This window comes from Sebastes umbrosus, chromosome 17 (genome assembly GCF_015220745.1).
Source record: "Sebastes umbrosus isolate fSebUmb1 chromosome 17, fSebUmb1.pri, whole genome shotgun sequence".
Classification (NCBI taxonomy): Eukaryota; Metazoa; Chordata; class Actinopteri; order Perciformes; family Sebastidae; genus Sebastes; species Sebastes umbrosus.
The window spans coordinates 22456202-22481919 of NC_051285.1; the positions used below are offsets into that span (position 1 = coordinate 22456202).

General features: G+C 39.7%; 1 protein-coding gene across 2 annotated transcripts in view; it reads left to right on the top strand.

Moving 5' to 3' along the window:
- gabra3 (gamma-aminobutyric acid type A receptor subunit alpha3) overlaps window positions 1–25269 on the top strand; it is a 113101-nt gene extending 87832 nt beyond the window's left edge. The window contains exons 6-11 of one of the 2 annotated variants that reach the window (XM_037749044.1): window positions 203–285; window positions 1520–1663; window positions 6025–6177; window positions 10326–10531; window positions 20724–20762; window positions 20908–25269. In XM_037749044.1, coding sequence (XP_037604972.1) covers window positions 203–285; window positions 1520–1663; window positions 6025–6177; window positions 10326–10531; window positions 20724–20762; window positions 20908–21228 — 946 coding nt within the window. In that variant the 3' untranslated portion in view covers window positions 21229–25269. The remainder of the gene's footprint in view (window positions 1–202; window positions 286–1519; window positions 1664–6024; window positions 6178–10325; window positions 10532–20723; window positions 20763–20907) is intronic. The other variant, XM_037749045.1, reaches the window with a different exon arrangement.
- The last annotated feature ends 449 nt before the right edge of the window (window positions 25270–25718 follow it).

Consider the following 25718-nt stretch of genomic DNA (forward strand, 5'->3'; position numbering starts at 1 on the left):
AAACAATGGAGACACTGATTTACTTCTTCAGGAGCCTCAAAAAAATTTCAGGGGACATTCATATCATGTCTGACAATGAATTTTGGTCCATGAAAATGTTCTGTTTTGTTTCTGGTGACTCGTGTCACGATGTGTTTGTAACCAGACTGCATCCTGACCGGAGTATTGTCTCTCCCTGTCTCTCCCTCTGCCCCCCCCTCAGGTTGACCATTCATGCCGAGTGCCCCATGCACCTGGAGGATTTCCCGATGGATGCACACGCCTGTCCTCTGAAGTTTGGAAGTTGTAAGTCCAGATGGTCACAACAAAAAAGACTTTAATAATAGGATAGAGAATCGCACTGCAGAAAAAAAAAAAAAACAAGTGGTGCTTGTTGTCTGCAGGCGATAGGTGCCTTTCCTGTCCTGGAAAAACTTCAGAGGACTCAAACTGCACTCACCACTAGGAATATGATACTGTGGGATAACTTTCACAGGAAGTGTTTCTTTTAGCAACACAGCAAAAGTAGTCAACCACTTGAAGGGAGAGTTCCCTTGATAAATTCCCTTGATCAATTCAAGAGTCTCTAGCTACCGGCTCTGTGAGGCTATACTACTGATATTTAGCAGGTAATGTTTACCATGCTCACCATCTGAGGCCCTGTCTACACATATACAGATATTTCTAAAGTATTTCGGAGTTTTGGTTCACAAAATCGGATATTTTTTAAAACGCCTACTAAGGTGCAGATTTTTAAAACCCTGGTGACTTTGCATCCGTGTCGAGATGTAAAACCGACTGTTCGGGAAACGATGACGTCCTCTCCTCATTTCATGCATGCCGATTGTTGCTTTGTGTAATGAGCATGCGCCAGCAACAACAACAACAACAACAAAGACGGCTTTTTTGCGTTTTGTTAGCACTGCTCGGATTAATTACTACTTTACATTTGAAAAATGTTCCAGTCACAGGAGGCCAAAGCAGCAAACGCATTAAACATGTCGAGGCCGAACAGTGATTGAATGTGCTTTTGGGTGATTGAAGGTGAGGAGCACTCAGAGGGGCTGTCGACATCAACCTGAATGACCTCCCTTTTGTCATTTTGCGAAGAGACAGTTGATGACAGCAGAGTGATGACAGTCAGGCAGTTCGACCAGGTATCCCAGCCCCCCACCAACAATAGCTGTTATCCAACTGACTGTAGTGAAGCCAAAGGAAAAGGAGTGAGAAGGGTGGTAACTAAGTTCCTTGGCCCTTAACTTGTAATCTTTCTTGTGGTGACATGTAAATATGACGGCGAACGTTTGGAGTCATTTTTGCGTTCAAGGTCGTGTTGACAGATTTTTATTTTTTTTAAACGGAAGGGAAAATGTTCATTTTTAAAAGATATCTGTATGTGTGTAGACAGGGCCTTAGTGTAGCGTGTTAACATGCTATTTGCTAATTAGTAGCACTTAATACACAGCACCGCTGAGGCTGATGAGACTGTCATTAGTTTTGCAGCTATTTTGTGCCAATGACTATTCTCTCTGTTGCCCAGATGCTTACACCAACAACGAGGTGATCTACCTGTGGACCCAGGGAGACGAGAGGTCTGTTGCTGTTGCAGAGGACGGCTCCAGGCTGAACCAGTATGACTTACTGGGACATGTTATTGGCAAAGAAACCATCCGTTCAAGCACAGGTACACTATATGCCATCCTCAGCTCAGAGAGCAGTATATATTTAATTAAATCCAATTGAACAGGCAGACGGTTAGGTCCTAAACTAAACAGCACACTACATTAAGCTTGTTTGCCTACAATGTAAACAGGCTGGACAGACAAGCTACATTTTACAGCTTTTGCGGACACACCAAATTCTGTTTTGATGGAGGATACTGTAAGTAAAATGTGTGTAATGGGGTGAAAATCCAACCTTTGAATCAAACTCGTATTAGTTTTTCAGCATAACATTTATAGTAAATTAAATTGCCTTCCTTCTCTTCTGTTGACATAAAGTGGGACTCTTTTGTTTGTTTTCATTAAGTCACAGTCGGCACTTTTCTCCACTTTCTGTCATTTCGGATTCAGCTTGCATTATTTGGGTCCATCGAGAAAAATGATGACTTATCGGTTTTCGGGGAAACTATTATTCAGCATATTTACATAAAGATAATATGAGGAGGTGTGCCAGAGGTGAAAGTCTTATTTCCGTTCCATGTTGGGTTATAGCCCGGAGTCAACTTCAATAAGCACGAAATTAAGAGGAAAATCTGCCAGCCCATGCTTTTGATTATAGATTAATTTGGTCTTAAATTCTCATCGTTAAAACTGTTATGGAAACCTTTTATCTGTCTCACACAATCACTTTCTTCATTTCCCCCATTGGTGGACTTAAAGCTATGGTACCACTCACATAAAGGGATTAGATAACAAGGTAAGGGCTGGGTACTGACATACGCTCGTAACAAAGAGGCAATTCACAGCGGTTATCTGGTAATATATAAAAGAGTTCAACCACCTGAGACAAAGTGATGTGTTTCTATAACGTTTATTAGGAGGTATTACAGTGGAAACCGCTTATATTGATCACGGTGATAGTGGTCTGCCACTTATATGGATCAAAAAGCTTTATGATAGAATCATTCCTATACAAAGGCTGTTTAAATAATTCGCTTATAGTAATCAAGTAGTCCGCTCACATTGTTGTTCATTTTCATGGGTCTTTTCATACATGACAAAATATGGAAAAACAATTTAAAACTACATTTGACTAACGTTAGTTGAATTTTTGTTTTGATTTTTATTTTACTTCCTTGATACTTTGCCTCGTGGACTGTCCGTTTCCAGCTGGACGGGTAAAGGAATTTCTCTGAATGAAAAAAAAATTGGAAGCAAGCCCATAAATAGCAAAGCTGTCTTAGCAGTTTTATAACTTCATGTAATAAATATACAAATGTCAATTAGAAGGTAAACTGCATGAGAAATGATACACAACCACAAAATGTTGGTTATATTAATCATCCGCTTATAGTAAGTTGACCCGAATAGACGTGATCATTACAAGCGGTTTCCACTGTATAAGAAATTGTAAAACATAATTTTGAGTCAAATAACTTAGGTTGACCAACACTCATATGTAGACTAATAGATTGATTTAATAGACAGATCTATAAAATTGAGTTTCTCCACTAAGAATCACACAAAATCACCACTTTAAAGCTGGTGTTTACCAGAGATGTGCTCATAAGTTTCTTGGAAATAAGTCATTCAGCATAAAAAATGACTAATCAACTAAAGAAATCTTAGTCAATTAAGAACAAAATGACCGATAAGTGACTAATCAACTAAGAGGGGGCAGCCCCAACATCTTTTTCAACACCAATCTCCAGCTTTAGGCAACAGTGCAAGAAGACTGGATAAAGTGCTGAAGCACTGATAACTGCAAAGCTATAGATAAAAGGTTGCTTCAGCGGGGCAGTTGGTAATTACTGAAAGAGTGCATTGCTTACAACTGAGCCACACTGGCTTTCCATTTTGAGAGATTTAACCTCTGCGCTGAAGCGGTTCGCTCGTGCAGCTCTCAAGAGGTGAACTATCGTGTCCCAGAGATCTTGTGTTTGGAGACTAAACCCATCATGGAACCGCTTTGATGGATGGCACTCAGCCCGCTTTCCTAGGGAGCAAAAAGTGGGTTGAAAGCTTGTTGAAATCACAGCACTTGTGTAACTCTACAGAGTACGCTTTCCTTGAGCCGATCTTTATTGTAGTGCTGTTTGGTGGTTTAACCTTAAGTCAAGCGAATTGCAGAGGACCAACTTAAAAGTCTGGCTACAAGCACAAAAATTCAAGGTTGAGTCAACGTGATTCCTTTCATAAACTGGTTCAGCTGGTGGATATGAAAAAAAAATCTAATTTCTTTAAACTTTAAACCTAATGGACTACAGTGAGCCGAGGGAATGGGAGGATTTGAGCCAGTTCAGCTCTGGTTAGAGTCCGCTCAGAAAAGACACCTCAGGGAATGAAAGGATGTTTCTCTCATATCTTTGCAACACAGATTACAGACATGGCAATGAGAGCTGGTGCTGAGGGGAACATTTGCTGCAGTCAGTGACAAAATCTGAGCTGTAGGAAATGTTCAATATCAAGGGTTAGAATGAAACAGGCAGATGTTCTTCACATCTACCGCAAAGAGAGCTGTAGGAAAATATACACATGTCATGTATTTAAAGCAATACTCCACTGAAAATCTATATTTTGAGAATCAAACGCTCGACATAAGCTTGAAAGACAGCTCTGAGAGCGCTTTACACTGCTCCTCTGTGGACAGCAGATCTCCACAAATAATCAAGCAACAAACGTTTCAGATTTTTGGTGGAGTATTCCTTTAAAAAGGCAGCATAATAATCAAAGAATCTCAGTGATGAGGCACAGAGAAATCGAGCAGTAAAGCCACGGTGAGGGATTCACGGTGCTGGAAATGCATTTGTCTTTGTTTTGATTGCGTTTAGTTTAGTCAGGGAGGCTTCCTGCTAAATTACCGCAACTTCATCACCATCGTCATCGCAGCACACAGGTTTTAGTTGCTTAGTAACGGCAGGCGGCAACAAGAGCAAGCACATTGGAAAGAAAAAAAAGCAGCACAGCTGGCGTTTTCCACGCATTTTAGACGCGGCATGTGTACGGCCCCAAAAGACTGCTTCTAGTAGATGGGAGGGGAGGTGGATGGGGTCCAACAAACACAGGACTTTCAACCACACCGGTGTTCGAAACCGTTTTTTTGTTTTGTAAGTTTCGTTAGTGACCTATGTGACGTGTTTTCCGTACTTCAGTTACGTTATTCCCGTACATATTTTCAACACAACAGTTATCATCCAACCTTGTCACATACTTACTAGACGCTTTGTCAGACCCCTCGGCATCACTTTTTCGGTTGTAGTAAATATATGCTTAATGTTGTGAAATAAACAAAAACACTTGCTTAGGATTAGGCAACAAAACCACTTTATTAGGTTTAGGAAAAAACAACATAGTTGAGCTTAAAATTCCGTTTGTACAGTGCAAATGTGACTTGACGTTGTGAACACGGGACGCGAACGATCGGCTGATTGTAAAGTGAAAGTGAAAGGTAACGTACGAACAGCGGTGACCTGGATGCAAGCCCTCTGTTTGTTGGATCCACTGTTGCCGTGGATGGGTTTACATTGTAGTTAATGGAAAGCTAGGGTGCCGGCGCTAAATGGCCTTTTGGGCGGTGGTATCAAATGCTGACGGCCGTGACAAAGCGTGGGTATTAGACGCCCTTGGAATGAGAGCGGGCTGATATTTTACTTAGTTTATGTACTTATTTTAAGCCAAACTGAGACGTTTTTTCTAAATCTAAGTGTAAACGTTACCGCAGTTTTGTTGCATGGCATACAAATGAAAAAATGTCCTTGTAATATTTATATGCTTTCCCATGAGATCAAGTTGGGGCAACAGTATTTTAATTTATACAACCTTATTTTGCAGACCTCCCCTACCTTTTTTATTACCATTTGTACTTCAACTCAAGGTTTTCTCTGATACGCAATTGTCCTCAGTTTATGTGAATAGCGCAGGTGCTGCTTCGTCATGACCTCTAACTCCTTTCACAGAAAAGACAATTGTATCATCAAATCTGCACCAAACACATTCAAATCAGTGATGTCATCTGTCCTTTCATTTTTTTTTCTTTCAAATGACACCTATTATGCTCGTATATTCGGATCCTAGTTTAAACTGATGGTGAAATTGAGGTCAGTTATGTGACTTCTTTCATACAAAGTTCACATCACAACCTCTTTGGGAAGCACATGGCGTCTTTGAAGCAACACTTTCTATTTCATGTTGTTTAATGGCTCATTTAAGGGACTGAAGACAACCCTATGAGCTACTCTGATGATGCAAATGTTACTGTAACTTTAATAAATCTCACTTTGAATATTTCAGTTTATGTTGCTCCCAACTGGGCAGAGCTGTATTAATAATTATGAACCTGTGTGTCTCTCTCCATCTCTTTCTATGTTTCTCTCCCCTCCCTCAGGAGAATATGTAGTGATGACAACATATTTCCATTTGAAAAGGAAAATTGGCTATTTTGTGATTCAAACCTACCTCCCGTGCATCATGACTGTCATACTGTCTCAGGTCTCCTTCTGGCTAAACAGAGAATCGGTTCCTGCTCGCACTGTATTTGGTGAGTGCCATCTTGTGTTTATGCTACAACTCAAAAGACATGCACTAAATGATAGATTGAAGATCATTTGGTGGAGCTTTTAAATTATAAGGCGAGACAAAACAAAATGTGGAGAGGCTGCATTTGTTCATGACGTGAGATGATTCAGCAAACTGCAAAAACAAGTGGAGGGCTTAAAAAAGGTTCCCCTTGAAAAGTTCTAATTAACATAACGGTGTACAAAACATTGCTTGGTGCATTTAGGTGCACATGGGCATGAATTAGTAATTTAGTTTTTCCAAAGCTTTTATCACAGTATTGACTTTCTCCTACCTCTGTAACTGCAAACACCAATTAATCAAAGAGAAGTCGCAGCAAAGGTGGAAAGCATCAAGTGTGGCAGGTGATAGACGATGTGTTGCATCACTTGAAGAGGATGTTATGCTGCTTTGTCAACGATAAACCCCAGAAGTCTGAAGCGTTATAACTCACTGAGCTCTAGGTAATTTAGAAAGAAGAAGACACATCAGTTTTAGGGCTGCGAATTGGTAAGAATCTAGCGATACGATACGTATCATGATACAGGGGTTACGATTCAATATATCGCGATATATTGCGATACTGTAAGCAAGGTGATATATTGAGATTTTTAAAAGGCACATCTCTTTGCCAATGAAATAAAGTATTGACTGAGTTAATATTTGCCTGTAAACTATTAATTAAAAATCGATATTGTTTTTTTGAGAATCGATACAGTATCACAAAGCATAATATCGCAATACTCGATATTTTCGACATTTTCTTACACCTCTAATCAATTTTAAAACACAAAGGTAATATGCTCACTTGAGGTGGTTTTTGCCTTTATTGTGCTAAATGAGATATGGAAACGTCTTTGCCGAATAAATTCTGACGTAGCGAATATTTAACTCACATGACCGATCAGCTGTTTCCGCTGTCGGCGTCTTCTCAGATATTCCCATAACGTGTGAATGATTGTCCGAAACGTGGCCAATACTAGCGGACATAAGAGAACAATTAAAACTTGCCTAATTTAAACAAATTCCTGAAGACCTCTCGCTATTTTTCTCTCATAGATGGGTTGGATAGCCATGTGTAGCCTATAGCGCCAACTCTTGGCCAAACTACACTGTGGCTCCAAACCAGTTGATCGAAACATGCCTAATTTGCATTTCTTTTTTGCGACATTTCACAAGTTTGCTTAAAATTCCCTTGACAATTGAATAGAAACATGGCTAGTGTCACTGTTAATAAAGAGGACACCAAAACATTTAACCAAATCCAACCTTTCATGAGTATCTTGCAAATAACCTGCTAATATTAGACATTATTTAAAGAGACATAAGCTGCATATGTGACACGTGTTATCCTCCCTTTGTACTGTGATTAATAATTGATTATATTTGTCCATTCATGTTGAGAACATTGTGTCTGCTTAGATCACCCCATACTCAGAAATGAGATGTAATTTGTCCTTCCCCTTCTTCTTTCAATTGTTGTTGTTGTGCTGCATAATCTATGGAAGTGCCCCTTAACCTGTGTTTGATGAATAATTAGCATTTTGATTTGGAAATGAAGCACACATGAGCATGAAGTAGCACACATTGTACAATAGATGTTGAGTAGCATGCAAAGCAGGGGGCCGTTTTCATTATGTTAGGGAGGAAATGAAAGCCTATTACAGCAACCTGCTCCCATGCATTCGTCTGAATAACCGTAGGTCCCTTAGTTCTCCACACTCACACACACACACACACCTATAAGAACAGTTTACCTTGAACCTTGAAAATCATTTCAGGTCGCACGAGTTATTATAGTTTTAGAGAAGCTGTAATCATCATTTTCTCAGTGGAATGATTGAAACATTATCCGTGAAGGACACAGTTCCCAGCGGTGTTCACATCTGTTTTTCTTGTTCGCATAGGCGCATTGATCAGCTCAAATAAGGATCTGTTCTTAGCTTGTTGTGTGTTGTAACAGTAATCAGCAACTAGACTCATTATAAATCCTGTTCTCTGGTTTTGCAGGCATGAGATTCAATGCCATATTTATACCTGTTTTTCACTTAAGGATGCTCTCGTTGATATTACAATTACCTCAAAATTATCAAAAAATTATCAGCAATTTATCAGAAACCTTTGTGTAACACTGACTATGTTTACATGCACACTAATCTTCCACTTTTATTCTGAATATGACAATATTACAAATTTGATACGGCTCATTAAACCACATATTTCGTTTGAATATTCTGAATTAGGCCTTATTCCGAATAGGGATGCACCGATACTGATACCGGATTGGATATCGGGCCGATACTGACTCAAATAGCTGGATCGGGTATCTGTGACAATGGGGCCGATCTATTCACTTCAATTCCATATGTATATATACATTACATACTGGAATTTTAATTCCTGCTTAAATTTTGACTAATTATTTACGAAGTTGCTGGATTTATTATTTTAATACAATTCAGTACATTTACTGTATATCTATGTATTTATTTGTTACATTTTGTTTTACAAAGTTAGTAAAGCATAAGTCCAGCCTGATGTTTCCTTACACATAAAAGAATGATCCCGGTCACTTCCAAACAGTGAGACATACAGCTTATCAATGAAACACTGGTATCGGATCGGTACTCGTATCGGCCGATACCCAAAGCCCAGGTATCGCTATCGGTACTGAAAAAGTCAGATTGGTGCATCCCATATTCTGAATGGAGCATTTTCCGATTAAGACATTCGGGATATGCTGATACTATTCAGGTTTTAGTAGCATTCTTTGGACATGTATACAGCGCATTTGGAATATGCGTCTCAATGGGGGTTTTTAACGGTAGTTTGCGACACACGGCCTCTTACCGGTTTGCGACCAGTTGTGTGCGTTGTGCACAAACCAACTAGCCGACAGTTTGCAGAGATGCATGCCCATAAGAAAAGTGTATATTTCTGGTCAGAAGGAGAAACACTTTTTTGCACTTTTAAACATCATGAAAGTCTTGGATATCAACAAGTTTTTTTGAGGTTGAAGGAATGACAGGCTGTGTTCACACGGCTGCATGTAAACAGGAATATCTGTGAAATATTAATTTTTATTAGCCATGTAAACAGCTTAGTAGGAATATTGTCTTTTATGGAAACTGAATATTTTGTGCATGTAAACACAGTCACTGTCGTCATAAAAACTACTTTAAAAATGTTGGAATATAGTCAAGTTATGCAAAATGCTGTACCAGCAAATCAATCGATCTCTGCCCTTAAAGAAAGTGAACAGTAGTTACCCATCAATCTTTTTGTCGCATATTACAATTTGTCAACCGTGACTCACTGAAATTGGTTGACCTCCCTGTTCTGCAACACAATATTCATTTCTAGAGCCCAGTGTGTATCTATTTCCCCATCAGATGAGATAGGTTGGAACAGATGAAGTGATTGCTTTTATGTGGTCGGATGGGCGACCGTTGTGCGACCTACATTTCATCCCCCCGCAGCACTGAATGTAAAGGCCAGGATGTGAAATTAAATGTGTATGGAGTCTGTTTTCACTTTCACGTGTGTTGTTCGTAGCCAACGTTTGCATATAATTGTGCACTTGAGATGCCTTTCAATTTATTTATACAATAGCATGTCTGGGAAATTTTTCATTTTTCCAACTTGGGTCTTATTGACATGGTTATAAAGGGAATTATATTCATTGTTTTTGTGGATACATTCGACCTTGCCACTCAGCTTTATAAGGGCGTCTATTGATGCCAGAAGACACATGCGTCAGATTGGTTTGAACAAAACTACAGAAGCTAGTTCCTTCTAGTTTGAACATGCAAGACTGACCCAGTGTACTTACAATGTTCATGCACCATTGAATTTTGATAGTGGCATGTACTTTCTGATTTCACACAGTAGATTATGTAAAGTTGAAGCTCTGTGGTGCAGAAATTCTTGGAAATTGGACAATTCAAACCTGTCTTAAGTTTCTCTTACATGGACACGGCTTCCTGGTTTGCAAAACCTCTAAAAAGATAGCCATGATGGGGAAACCTATGCAAAACTTGACCCAGGTTGTAAAAAAAACTGAACTTTTTTATAAGTGTTTAGGCAAAAAAAAAAAGGATCCATTTACTGATGTTTGAATTCTATCCTCAGGGGTCACCACTGTCCTAACCATGACTACCCTGAGCATCAGTGCTAGAAACTCCCTTCCTAAGGTGGCCTATGCCACTGCCATGGACTGGTTCATGGCCGTGTGCTATGCCTTTGTCTTCTCTGCCTTGATTGAGTTTGCCACAGTCAACTACTTCACCAAGCGCAGCTGGGCATGGGATGGGAAAAAAGAGGGCATGGAAATAAGGGTGAGTAATTCTTCTTTATATTTTTAAATTATTATTATTTATTTTTTTAATGAATGGATATGACACGGCCACACTTTAGTGCGTTTTTGTTTTTTTTCTGCAAATGAATTGTTCCCCGTCTTTTTGATTTGTTAATCATTTGTTGAAAATGCTCCGACTTGCTCAGTAAGTCTTCATTTTTCCAAATCGCACTTTGGAAACAGCGATAGAAAGTTGCCTCCTTAAAGCAGCCTGGAGTACTCTATAAAGACTATAAAGAGAGCTTTTATTTATTCATTAACAGCCAAATGGAACAGGGACAGTGGGGCGGAACAGCAGAAACAGAGGTAAACTCCCAGAGACACTGGCCCTGATTTATGATGGCAGCATATGTCTCATCCTAAAGTCATTTTCCTCCACAAAAGCTGGCCCCCCTCACATCTAGTCTGCATGTTGTAGACACACCGATTAAAAAGTGAGTGTGCATCGTCTAAAATGAATCACCGAAGGCTGACATGATTATTCATGAAATCTAATAAATCACAGCTTGCAGATTTTTAATTTGTCAATAGCCTGGGCTGTTTGTGTGTTGTTTATGAGGATGGTGAGAGACGGTGAGTTTTCTGTGCTTTACTAAATTTAAAAGGGGAATACCACCCAAATTAAGAGTTCCAATATGTTATTTCCATGGTCTAGGAAAATTCAATCAATATTAGTGAACATGCAGTTCAAATGTGTTATTTTCACCTATTCTAAAATGATGTATTTGAATATTTCTGCATTCTGGAATTGCATAAATTACATATCATTGGAAAGTTGAGACTCTTGTGGATCCAATGAGTCCAATTGTATTCTTGTGTAATGATGTTAGTCCCCATAGTAGCCACTTCACATAGTGACTTTTTTTTAATCAGATTTTATACGTATGGTGGTGTGTCTTTATACTATGACAGTTTTCTTAAAATTAGATTTGAAAAAAAAAAAGAAATCGCCTTGCTTACAGTATCGCAATATATTGAATCATCACCCCTGTATTATGATACATATTGTATCGCCAGATTCTTGCCAATACCCAGCCCTACTGTAGTGTTGTGTAACATAAAATGTACCCCCCTGGGTGATCTCAGTGTCATCTAGAACATCTTTCCCAATTCATTGTCTATGGAGCGGTTCCACACTTTATACCCTGTAACATCACAAGTTTGAGTTTTATCACTCTAGTTTACTAATATTTTTTGGACAGTCTTAGACCATAGGAATAACATTTGGAAAATGGGCGTTAGTTCCCCTGGTTTTTTAGTATTCCAAATAAGATGCAGTTCTCTGAAGCTATGATGAAGTCACATAAATAAAACGCGCCGACAAGTCCCTCGTGAAAACCTCGGTGCTTACATTTAACATGATTTCTATGATGTTTTAGAAGTGATCACATCAAATGAAATATATTAGAGGCATGAGACAGTATCAGAACGGTGCACTGAGAGGCAATGAGCGAAATGAAAGCACTCGGTCCCACGCTGAATGTATGAAATACTCTATAGCTTCAAAGAGGCTCATTCGTTCCAGTAATAAAAGAAGATTCGTTTCGTATTTTAGTATGGATCGCATGATTGACAGAATCAGGTAGCCTACTGTGGTTTGATTGACAGTGACTATAAAATATGTTTTCCTCCTGTACAAAATAGCCTATATTTACATGTCCTAAATCATAGTACTGAATGGTTTGCCCAGATGTTTTTTGATGTCAGTTACCTTAACAGATCATTGCATGGCTTTGAGAAGGTGTCAAAGAATAGCATAACATTTTATTTTCTATATAATTTGTAGAACCAGTGGGGTTTACAAAGTCACACTGATTACGAACAGCAACAGAGCAGGCAAATAACACCATATATCATGTTAGACACTGAAGTGAAGGGAAATTTAAAACTTCATTACTTTGCTTTATATTCAATTTATTTCTCTCACTTTTGAAAAACTATATAAAAAGTGTCATTGAGCTTAAAGGTGCAGTGTGTAGGATCTTGTAGGATCTTGTAGGATCTTGTAGCATCTAGCGGTGGGTTGGCAGATTGCAACCAACTGAAACTTATCCCAGGTGCCAAGCACTATAGTGGCAAATACATGAAAACACGAATGGCCCTATCTCGAGCCAGTATTGTCCTTTCTGGGCTACTTAAAATATGGTGGCCGGTTCCATGAAGAGGACCCGTTCCGTATGTAGATATAACGCTGAATTCACATCAGAGACGCAGCCATGCACTTACACTAACTTTTAGCGGCCAGAGAATACACGTAGCCAATCAGTAAACAGATCCTGTGACTCCTGTGACATGTTGACCTATGTTACAAAGATGTAATTATTGCTGCGAGCCACACTTCATTCGGCGTAAACGGCTCATTCTAATGTAATAAAAACACAATAATGCTTATTTTCAAGTGCCTATACATAAAAGAAAACATACTTATTAATATTATATTTCTGCCAAAAGATCTCCCCAAAGGCTGCCCACTGTTCCTTTAAAAACTAATTTTTAGGAGGAACTTGGTCACGATGGCAGCACAAAAGCAGTATTAATACAAAACAAAAAAAACAGTACAGACAGTACGGTAAATAGTGGCTATAGGTAAAAGTTGCACATAATATGCTGGAATATTTCTAACCACCACAGACAGAACAAATAGGGAGAAACCTATTTGCTTTGCTGCGTCAGACAGGGCCACAAATCTATTTTCTGCTACTAATGTACAAACTGTTTGACACAATCAGTACAGCCCTTTTTTAGTTTGTTTTTTTATAGTTTGACATTTGGTCCTCTGAGTGACTGACAGAAATGCATATTGCTGCCTTGGTACTTTTCAGTCAGCGAGGATAATTTGCTGCGTTACATTGCAGCAGAGTGGAGAGGTTTTTTTTTTCTTTATCTTTTTTCTTTTTTTGCCTTTTGATGCCTCGTCTTAATGGCAACAGCCTGGGCTGCGTTCTCGGAGGCTGTGCTGAGCATGCAGTTGTCATGATAGATAAAAAAGAATGGGGTCACAGAGGGAGACATGGCACTCCCATCACACTCCCCACCGTTAGGACGAGCTACTGGAAAGCAAAGGGATCAGACTCTGCATGCTTTTCCCCCCCCTTTTTGACATATTTATAATAAAAAAAAGGAACCTATAGGAGGAGAACCTATAGAGGGTTTTTTCAGGAGAGAAGTTCTAGCTCAGTAAGTCTTTTTGAAAATACCGTCCCCATCATCAGAGGCAGGGTTGCAACCACCACCCTTACTGGAACCAAACGATGACTTCATCGCCCTCAGGCTCCTTCTTTTTTTGGACTGAAACGGTGAGCTGTAGTCGAGTCAATGTGCGCTAATAAACTTGGCTGGTTATGGAGTTTCTATGCCATTTTCTTCCCTTTTTTGTCGCCTAACCTTCTGTTTGACAAGGGTTCTACCTAATTAGCTCTCCTCTTGCCAGCTGAAGGTGTGCTTATTACAGAAATTAGCCGGTGGGGAGTTTGGTTGGAATGAAAAGCCTGCGTATTGTCGGGACTCCACGACACATGATTGGACGCTACTGTGTTAGATATTATGTGCTGGTTTCATTAGCAGACGCAGGAGCACACTGGCTCCATTGTGCAATGGGCTTCACTGCTGGAACCCCAAGGAGAGATCACGTTGCACATGTATTCCTCACACCTGCAGCACAAACGACTACACATTCAGACATATTCAACACAATTGTATTGTTAGACAATGGTGGAGACGCAGCCTGTCATCATCATTCCTAGCAGTCACATTTCAGCATCACACTGCTACTCACTTTTCTGAACAACAGGAAACAGCTACGGTTATGAAGCCAAGTTATGAACGAAGATTCAGAGTGCTCAGGTGGTAAAAAACAAACCTGAGCTGCCTTTCATGGAGGCTTTTTGTTATTATCTTTTTTGATACGTTTTCCACAGCATTTTGTTTTGAGCTGGAGGTGTCGTTATGCACGATTATTACACAGCTTTGTTGAATACCTGATTTTGATTGGTCAATCACGGCGTTCTATGGTCCGTTATTTCTCTGTAGGACCATTTTTATGTCAAATTATTGATTTCTTAAAGGGGAACTATACGCCCCTTTTCAAAATTCATACATGTTATTCCTATGGTCTAAGACAGTCCAAAAAATATTAGCAAACATGAACAACTCTCTGCCAAATCCAAAAACTAGAGTGCTAAAACTCAAATTTGTGATGTCATAGTAGGGCTGACCCTTATGCTTCGAAGCGTCAACCGTTGCCATGGTATTCCACATCACTATTCGAATGCTTTGTTTTTTAATTGATTTTTTATAAATTAATATATAAGTATGTAATAATAATGTATGAATCCCAAAATAGCCCATCAAATTAGGACTAATTGCATAACATTATTAATTTTTAGTAGTTATTCTCAGACTGATATCGTTGTTTGTAGTGTGTAGAGATGTGCGTGTACAGTAGTGAGGCAGCGGCGCTGGGGAAATAGAGATCGACAGACAGAAGAACATGTCAGCCTGCCACGGCGCGCTGCTCTGCGAAGCTTTGAATACCTTCAATATTTCTCACAGAAGCTTTGAAGCCCCAAAAAAAATGTGTCATATGGTATAAAGTGTGGAACTGCTCCAGACAATGAATTGGCAGAGATGTTGTAGATGACACTGAGAGCACCCACGGGAACGTTCTGAGTATATGGGAACAGTTTCTGTTTCACAACTGAGAACACTACAATAGAATAAAAAGCTCATTTGTGTATAAAAAAAAAGAAAACAAACATTCTGTGGGTCCATAAAATCAGTCTCCTATTCATCATCTATGGAGCAGCTCCAGATTTTATACCCTATGACATCACAAGTTTGAGACTTGCTTCTCTGGTTTCTGGCTTTGCGTCGGGGTCCTGCATCACCATGTCAGGGGTTTATTTCACAACAATGACCAGCATCCCTTACTTATTTGTTTCTTGGCAAGCTTCCCCTGACTGCTGTGACCAGGAATAACCTTTGTAATATAGCAAGATGAGGTGGTTACAGTAGATCTGACCTACATCATGTTTAGTGACCTGTAACACAACCTGCAGTAATGAGATCAAGCTCAGGCCACCTCTACAACTATACCAACCAGATTTAGAAAACGTTTATAGTGCCACTAAGGGCGCTTTCACGAGCCAACATTTAATCCGCTTTAACCAAACTATGTTGTGGTTCGTTTATGCGGTTGTGAACGCAGTGATCGTACTCTGGAGCGAACCAAAACGCAGGTTGCCTTTGCAAGTATTTGTTGAGATAGACATGTTAACATGAGTGGGAGAGGTCTGACCTGGACTTCTGCAGAAATCCGATGCTTGCTTGACATCTGGGCCGAAGAGAAGTTACAGAATATGCTAAATAAAGTCCACAAAAATAGTGTTTTTTCAAAGTGAAAAAACTTTGACAGCAAGTCCGTGATTCCCTCTGGCAGCTCTCGAGACGAAGATGATAAATTTGCTTCTTTGAACCCGCTCCTCAGCAATTTTTTTTTTTATTATTTTGTTCTGCTTTGATTTGTGCACTGTGAAACCGAACCAGACTAAATTGCAAACAAATTAAAAGTATCAATTTAACTCAGACTAGCCAAACAGACTATGGCTTGTGAAAATGCCCTAAAATAACACACACACACACACACACACGGGGCACAAACAGGCACATTGTGGCTCCCCAAACACAATCTGCCCGCTCGTAAACCCACATGCTCACACACACTTGAGGCTATTAAATGTGCCAACACCTCATCTCCAATCTTAGACAGGGACAGACAGTCATAAGGTTCATTTATCCGGCACACTGAGCTCCAAACAGCAGGACGCAGCGAGGCACAATTACCCCCAGGACAATCACACACACACTCATAAAAGAAATTCTGATGCAACAATTTGCAGAAGTTACAAAGACAAGGTCAATAGATGCATTGTATTCGGGGGGGGGTATTTGTGCCCGCAGCTAGCCAAATGACTTTGAATAGTGCGCAAGAATCTTTGGCCGGAGGTAAATTATGTGCTGTGTCACATTAGGTTCATAACACACACGGAGCACACAGCCCGATGCCACATGTGGTTTACCCAATAATTAGACCATATAAATTACTGCGGAGGACGGCTCGGCTAAATAGCGACAGAAAATTACTTTGCTCGGCTCGTTTGTCAGGTTACCGGGCGAAGAAGATCCTTAATGCCAAGGACTGAAGAGTTTAGGGGGCTATGATTAAGGTCATAGAACACGCTATATAGCCTGCTGATGTAAGCCGTCGCTGTGATAGAGGAGGCTCGTGGTGGGGTTGGATGTGGAGGAATCGATATCCTGGGGGAAAAGCATCTGGCTACCCAGGGGTCATCAGTGCGACTTTCTCTCCTAATTGACTTGAGATAGAACCCTTCAGGCAGCGGCTCGCCATTCCTCTGCTTAATGCAATCAACCGTCTGCAAGCTTTTGGCAGAAGAGCTTGAAGGATCCTCCTGTTCTGCTGCTCACTTGAGGAGGAAACGCTGATCACATTGAGCGTGTTTCCTCCTCAATCCTGCTGCCTCCATCACCTTGGACACATAGGCTGTATTCGAAACCGCATCGAAACTATACTATAGGTACTGTTTTGGCCAAAATGTAGCATGTAGTATGCAGTATGCAAACAAAAGCAAAATCTACAGTATGCTAAAAATACACGGATGTCGTACTAATTTGGAAAAAAAATACCAGTATGCATCGGACCAGTCTACCTCGCCTACTCTATCCCACTATGCAAAGCGCTTCGGTTACAGCAACATAGGCAAAAAACGGCTTGTTCTTTTACAATCTTTCGGAGCTATTTCATCACTAAATTCATTTTTGAGTTGAGAAATCAACTGTATAGATTTAAAATATCGGCAGTTTTACGATATTACATGGCGAATCGAACATTTGCTCCAACGTTTTCGGAGTTTAGAAGCGCCACAAACTGCCGTGACAGCTATAGCCAGCGCCTGCCGGGGGCACTACCTCGCCAGCCAGGGCAGTCACGCTCACAGACCGCTATGAGCTGGCTGGAGTCTCGTAAACAAGACACTTTTATTTCCCTGTTGATGGATGATTTATTTAAATATCACAACACAAACGTCCATTATAAAACTAATGAGAATCTGTGATTACCTGCCTTTTCGGATTTGAAAAGCTCCACAATCGCCCGCGGGCGTAGCACGCTCGGCTCGAGAGCCAGCCAGTGGCATTCACAGACCGGCTACAGAGCAGCAGGCGGTGGCGAGGGAAAGAGACGGGACAGAGAGATACCTGCTGAAACAACATGACCCTTTTTAACATTACTCCAATATGTGTAGGGATATCAGTCCACTAGTACATTTTTATTTTATATTTACCGTCTCTCCTTGTTGATGATCCTGTTTGTCTTATTTCACCATGATAAATTGTTTAAAGGGTGGTGGTGCTAAACCCGGCAGTGTCTTATAAAGTAAACAAAAATTGTATTTTTGGATAATATTGCAATAGTAGTACGAGTTTGTTTTTGTTGTCCAGTACTGGTCTAGCCTGGTCTAGTATAGTGCAAAATAAATCGCTTTAACTGTTTCATACTGCATACTACTGAGGAACGCAGTATGCAGTATCTACTGTATACTGCGTTCCTCAGTAGTATGCAGTAGGCGGTTTTGAATACAACCATAGTCTGAAGCTTAACTATGACTTGATAGCATCATTGTGATGTCTACTGCTAATATTATTCCACAGCTTGTCACATGTGACATTAAAAAGGGCTCTCCCTGTGCATCATAGTGACACAGTGGTCTCTAGTTCAGACACTGAACAAACATCCAGTTGTGAGGGTACGTGAATATTTAGCATAAAAGACCAAACAAAACAGTTGGTGATGAGCTGTGTGCGGAGAGATGCACCGTGACGCATTTTAGAGGGGGGTGGAAAAGAGGGGACATTAGTTATGCTAATTTAAGAGATGGAGTCAAAGGAAGGGAAATTAAATGAAGCTGAAAAAGTAGAGCAAAAATTAAAGCTGGGCTCAGAGCAAAAGTGAAAACAGGGAGCATTAAAAGTGAAACACTCTGTCACATGACAACACAGTGCTTTAGTTTCACTGCAGATCTTAAAGTGGCCACAGTGGGGATGAATGGTGTGAAGAAAATTACCCCGGTACAGGCTCACACACTGCACGCCACACAGGAAACTAAAAACTGTGGCCGGTGATCAATCTCGGTGCCCTACTTGTTCTCTCACATTTACCTCGTGCACCGCACTGTGCTCTTTTAGGCCGACAGGATCCTCCGGTGATGCGAGTTTAGCAATCGGAGTGTACCAATTTAACAAATGAATTTCTGTCTCCCTGTGAGATTTCAATATGAAAGACAGCCTAATGATTTCTCTCTAGTAGTAGAAAGGAGGCAGTTAACTCCAGCCAGCTTTATCACACACAGCCTTTGTCGTGTTTGTTTTTATCACAAGCTGTTTTGCCTGAAGAGGCCTGGCTGCTCTCATTGATACAGTTTGTGAGATAAGTTTTCAGGCACTGTTATTTTGCTTTGTTTCCAATCTTGCTCTGTGCTGCTAGTGCTAACTGTTCAGCAGTATCAGATGCCAGTCCAGCCTGGTTCTGCAGTGATGCAACATATAGAGTGGTGCAGGGATGACGGATTTTTGTAGGCCAACCAGGAAGTTAGCATCGCATCGGTTCCTTCGACAAAAAGCCAATGGGATTTTTTTCCATTTGGTTTTGGATCATTGCAGAAAATAAGCTCTGTGGCAGACAAACGTTTATGATACTGATATCTTCACAAATGAACACAAAATGATTTTTGAAGCGTGAATGCAAAAGCTAACGTTAAACAATAAATGACTAGCATTCGGCGTGATGCCGTTTTGTAGTCTCATTTAGCCACTTGTTGGCAACCGCCTTTTTTAAGTCACGTTAAAGCTTCAAAATTCACAAGTGGGGTATTTATTGATGTATTTTATATCGTAGAACAAAACGTCAAAACCTCTTAATCTTGTGTTAACCACAGACCTTATTTCAGGCATCTAACTAAAAACCCAGGTAACACTTTATAATAACCATCATTTATAAAATGGTTAATATTTAGTTTACTGTTAACAAACAATTAAATGATTATTAATAATGTTTACTAATTATTAGTAATGCCATAATTTATGTTATTTTATCATTAGTTTGTGTAATATGAAATAATTAATTTATAAATTATATATTATATTGTAGCTGATAAGAGACAATAACAATTAAATTCTGATTGCAATAGTAAACTATTTAATGACAACTTATTGTTGCACACAACACATAATATATAAATTGTTATAAAGTATTTGTTAATGATTACCAAACGATTTGTAAACTTTTAAGAAATCGTTTGTAAAACTATGAACATTACATAGATGGACCAGAAACCAATCAACCATTGAAAAAATCGATCTAAATAATGATAATAGATGTTTTACGTTTTTACATTTTTTAAGTATTTATTAACTATTTAACAAGGTATTATAAACATCAGTTACAACTTTATTAAATAATGTTTACAGACAGTAGACAAACCAATTATTAACCATTAACAATGTGTTACAAATATCTGCTCTATTTAATTTTATAGATGTTTTACAAACAATTTGTTAAAGGTTTACAAATCATTTTGTAAAAATTAAGAAAAATACTTATAATACAGTATACAAAATGTTATGTGTGCAACAATAAACTGTTAAAATAACATAATTTAGAGCATTACTAATAATTAGTAAACATTATCAATTCTCATTTCATAGTTTGTTAACAGTAAAATAACTATTAACCAAATTCTAATCAATTTACCATTTATAAATGATGGTTATTATAAAGTGTTACCAAAACCCATTCAAAAACCCATTGACTTTGAGGCGAGGGAACCGGAAGTGCTAACTCTTTTCTGGGTTTTAGGACTCATTCCTGCAGCACTCCATTATTGTTCCAGACCAGCCTGACCATTTCGTCATGAATTTGATCGTGACTTTTTTTTTCTGCAATCCACATTTGTATGATGCAGATTTTAGTTGACATTATTAATACTGTAAAAAATGTTCAAAAGTACTTCCAGCTAGATACTGATGAATAGAGTTTGTAAGTTGGGTAATTTTAATATAATTGGTAAACTTTTTTTCTTTTCTACTTTTCTTTTCAGGAACCGTTTCAGGCTAACATGGCCAGGATTAACGATATGGTTAGGCTTTTGTTTTGTTCTTGTGTGTGTCTCGTGTCTCGTGGTGTTGCTTCTATTTCCTCTTTATGAGTTCAAATGGAAGTATTGTTGAGTCTGGTGCTTCGCCCCTGACAACCTTTACCTTTACTGCCTTCTTCCTTTTCAGAGAAGAGAATCGGCGACCTTGTCCAAAAAGACAAACAACACCTTCAACATTGTTGGAACCACCTACGCCATCAACGTGGCGAAAGACCAAGGTTTAACGACCATTTCCAAGAGCGCCCCCGGAGCGTCGGCCAAACACTCCTACAACCATAGAATGGATGACCCTTACACGGAGGCCAAGAAATCCTACAACCGTGTCAGCAAAGTGGACAAGATATCGCGCATCATTTTCCCAGTTCTGTTCTTCATCTTCAACTTAGGCTACTGGGCCACATATGTCAACAGAAAGCCCGCTATCATAGAGGGAAACAACTTAAACTGAAATTTGACCAAATGCTAGGCTTGATCTGGAGGTAGACAGGTTTGCAGGAGGCCAAGTCCATTGCATCTTATCGTGTGCGTGTGTGTGCGAGCGTGTTTCGTGTGTCTGTTTTTTCTTAAGAGTTTGATATGTTGCACGTCTGTATAGATGGAAGGCAAATTTTAAACACACAGTAGATTCACATGTAGTAGTGGACCTTGGAGGGAGCACATTCTCACCTCAGACTGTGTTTGTGTAGCCATTTCTTTTCTCCCTCAGTCCCCACTTAGCTCTGGCCCTGTCCCCTGTTGTGAGTAGCCAAGTGTCCCTTTCGCTGTATCCTGATTGCTTGCCGTTTTGTAGACTAGTCAAATTGTGTTTTCCACTATGTTTTTGACATGTTTGCGCTTTGCTTATAATAAGTTAGAGCAAGCATGCGTTTGAAGTTTTTCATCGTAGCTCATTACCAACGATAAGGTTTTGACACATCCATCAAGATAACGACATGCATGCGCGCACGCAGACACACGGCGATGCATCAGAGAGCGCCAGAGAAGCCGGTTGCTTTACCGTGCTCTGTCCGCCGGGGGGGGGCAAGCCTGTATAGTTCCATAGGAACATCATTAATAATCGTCAGTGTCTGGCCTTCAGCTTCAGTGCTGAATCTCAACAGACCTCGATGCAGTATCATCTGGAATTGCTATCGCGTCCCGGGAGGCTGCACCGTACATTTTTTCTAGTCCAGTGGCTCTTATTGTTTTAACTGGCTGAGTATGCTCAACGACAGAGAAGCTATGTGCCTTGGTGAATACACACATCATAAAGAAAAATAACGGCTTTGACATGCTCACATTTACAGCACACATATGCACTATGGTCTGTGTGTACATTACATGCAAACATATACTGGTGTCCACAGGCTCCATGCACCCACCCACCTATGGCCCATGGGCATGGGCGCCCAGTGTATAATTGCCCATTAGTGTGGAAGGTTAACAGACCTCTGCCTGTGAAAAGATAAAGCAAAGAGATTAAAAGATCCAGCGTAGTCCACAACAATTATCATGTGCATTCATGTTTTGGCTCGCGGTGCGGCGTCTCCATGAGCCCGAGCAGTCATACAGTAACAAACTACCACCATTACCTCAGACTGAATTCTAAAGCGCAGTTTTATTATATGTTTTCCATGGAAATGCAAATAACATTAGATGTTTTATACATTAAATCATACCAGACACTCTCTTTCTTTCTTTCTTTAAGTATATTGTGGGCAGGCACCCCGGTGCCCTTTATTTCTTTGTTTTTTCTCTGCATCTGTGTTTTTTTGGCTCCGTTATGATTTTTTCTGCATTTCTGCCTTTTCATAAGCAAGATTTTGAGTCATGTTGTACTTTTTTTGCCCTTTTATACTCGATTGTGTAAAGTATATTGGTGTTGATTTGATTGTCTACATATGCTGTACTGTTTTTTGTGTTTTGAAGTAGACAACAAAAGGCCAATATGTCACAGTCATGCAGTATTTCTAAACAAATTTCGGAGACGCTATCATCACTGGAGACTGTTGTGCTGCAAAATGCTGTGAAGTTGGTCCGCCCAATTAAATAACACAATAAATTAATAACCTAAATGTAATTGTTGAGAGAAATAAATGGTCAAATTGATTGTTATTCAACAAGTGATGGTTTCAAAGTTGTAAATCCGATTTGTCTCCAGCTGTGGCAACTGTCTCCAACTTTTGTTTTTTCTGTTTTGTTAGGTGACATCTGTATTTTTGTTTTGTGTTGAATTTGGTACGTGTTTATACAGATGTTATATGATTCTAAAGCAATTTCTGTTGCTTTCCTGCCGGATGCACTCTGGATATTTTTGCATTGTCTTAACTATAGACTCTATGACTGCCACTACGTCCGGTGGATTTAAACTGTAATCTTCAGTGGTAAGAGAATGAGTGAACTGTGTTGTGGCCTCTTCTAAAAAGGTGTGTTAATAACACAAACCATGTGCAATGTATCAGTCATAGGTTAATGCATGACAATCTGTACACGTGTATGTCTGCAACCTCCAATAATGGTGTTTGTCACACTGAAATAGGGCTTAGTATCAGTGTTTCTGTAGTCCATCCCAGTTAGTCATCAATTACCTACTCGTAACCTCAGCAACATCTGCATAAACACACTTAAACTCCAATTATTTGTGCATACTGACGTGATGCTAATAATTTACAGCTGGCACAGAGTTCTGAAAGTGTTTTTTTACCCTCATTTTGGTAGCGCGCAGATTGGATGTTTAATTCAGTGTACTAAGACACACGCACACACACCAAGCTGGCTACAAAGTGAGGAAAAAGGGGAAGTCCGATGCATGACCACACAAACTGCAATTTTTGATTTAGTTCCACCTTGGGAAACGCATTCAGGCCACATTTCAAACCAGCAATTGCAGGTTCAGCTTAGATATAACAAAATGAAGGATAATAATTCTGTTTTGCCGTTCATTATTCTTCAAAAACTGAACAATATATCAGATATTTCTTATCCATTTCATTAGGATTGAATGTTGTGGTGGGTGGTATCAGTCCCACCATCTCCACTCTTGCAGTCATTTTAAATTATTTGACATTGTAGAGGATCTTTGAACCATAACATCCAATCAAAACACACAAGTCTTCATCCCACATGCATGCAGATCATAGAGGACATATTGCTCACCATCTACACACTTGCAACACAAGTGGAACAGTATGAATATCTCCTGGTAGACCATTTGCATATTCAAACTAGACGTGACGTGATAAATCACGACACTGTAAACTCTGGATGAGATTTGTGAGGAGCTCATTATTTTTTATAGCCCAAATGAGTCCCATCAAATTCATAATGACAAACCAGGTGAACGCGTCCCTGTTTTATAGCATATTTTAATACTTAACAACAGTCAGACATCGTGCTGCCGACACAGTATAGCTTTCTGAATCAAATGTTATTTCCTGTTACCGCGAGGACTGCTGTGAGGCACCAGGTCTCTGTTCCAGACTTGAATTTTTATCATTTTGTCTGAAAACAAATGGATTCATGTCTCAGACGAACGGATAAACATCAGCTGAGGGTGTTTAAAGCCGCCTGGCTGCTGCTAATTCAGGATCTGATGACACAGAGCCTTAATGTTTATGTATGATTCTCCGAGAAATGTGATCGAGGTACTGTGAGGAAGTCGTTATGATAAGCAGCAGCCGCTGAATATTTGATCTGCCTTTGTGAGATAACTTGCCTCCTCTGAGTGACAACAATCACTGTCATAAATATCACCAATAGGCCCACGCAGCTGTAGCGAGATGACATGATCAGTATCTCGTGTGATGTGTGGACCAGAGAGACATTCACATGGCTATTTCATGTTAAGACTGTTAGTAAAGGAATCCAATTTAATTCCATCCACACTGTGGAAGGATTTATGTGGGTAACTCAACAATATAAATATGTATAATGTAGATTTCATTACAGGATAACAATTGTCCATCATAAAAATCATGACTAAATATTGATAGAAGTGAATTTTTTATTGCTGTATATTCCCTTTTCATCACTGAGAAGTTATCAAAAATGGTTTACCAGGAGGCTTGTTCAGAGTTTGGTCTATTTCATTTGTGATGTTACTTTTGAATGTAATCTAAACTTAAATCAGTACACTGTATATAAATACTGACGTCTCTGCATCAGACAACCGCTTTGACACATTTACTGATTTGTCTAAAAGGCTGGCCCACACTAAAAGATTTTTCAAATCTTAACAGATGTTGAAATTGTGAGAGACACCACACATAACGACACATGACGTGAAATTTAACAGTTTTGTTACTATAGTGTGTGGGGAGCCACAATTTGACCAGCACACCACACACTAACAAATTCCATTCATGAACAACAAGAGTCCCGACTAAAAAAATGGAAATCTCGCAAAATATCTTTTGCGTTCAAGCGCGACTTTAGTATAAACAAACATGGCGGACGACAGGAAGAATTAGCGATGTTAGTTTTTGCACATGACGGATGGATGGATGAAGTCATGGAGTTAGATAAACACTTGCGTTGTTGCCACAAATCAACAAGCTGGTCCTCCATTTCTGAGGTACATCTTACTTACATCTTACTTTATGGTTTGTGTTTTTTGCATTAGCTCATGCATTAGCCGCGGCCGCAAAGACTACGGCGATGGTTGTTGTTCCGCTTCAGTCAGCTTGGTTCCAAATTGGCTATCACTCTTTCCTACGTCACTGCGTCATCGGCTGTCCTCGGGGTTCCCCACACACAATATACGATCGTAAATATTGAACATGTTTAATATTTATCATTTGAAATCGGTGCGACCACGATGGATTTCCGAGTCGATTGGTGGATGTAAAAAAAACACTCTTAACATAACTCACACTACAAGAAATATCTGGAAATCTTTAGAACCATCAAAATATCGGGGCTTTGCTGACGATCGTCGGGAGGCGGGGCGGAATCGGGCCC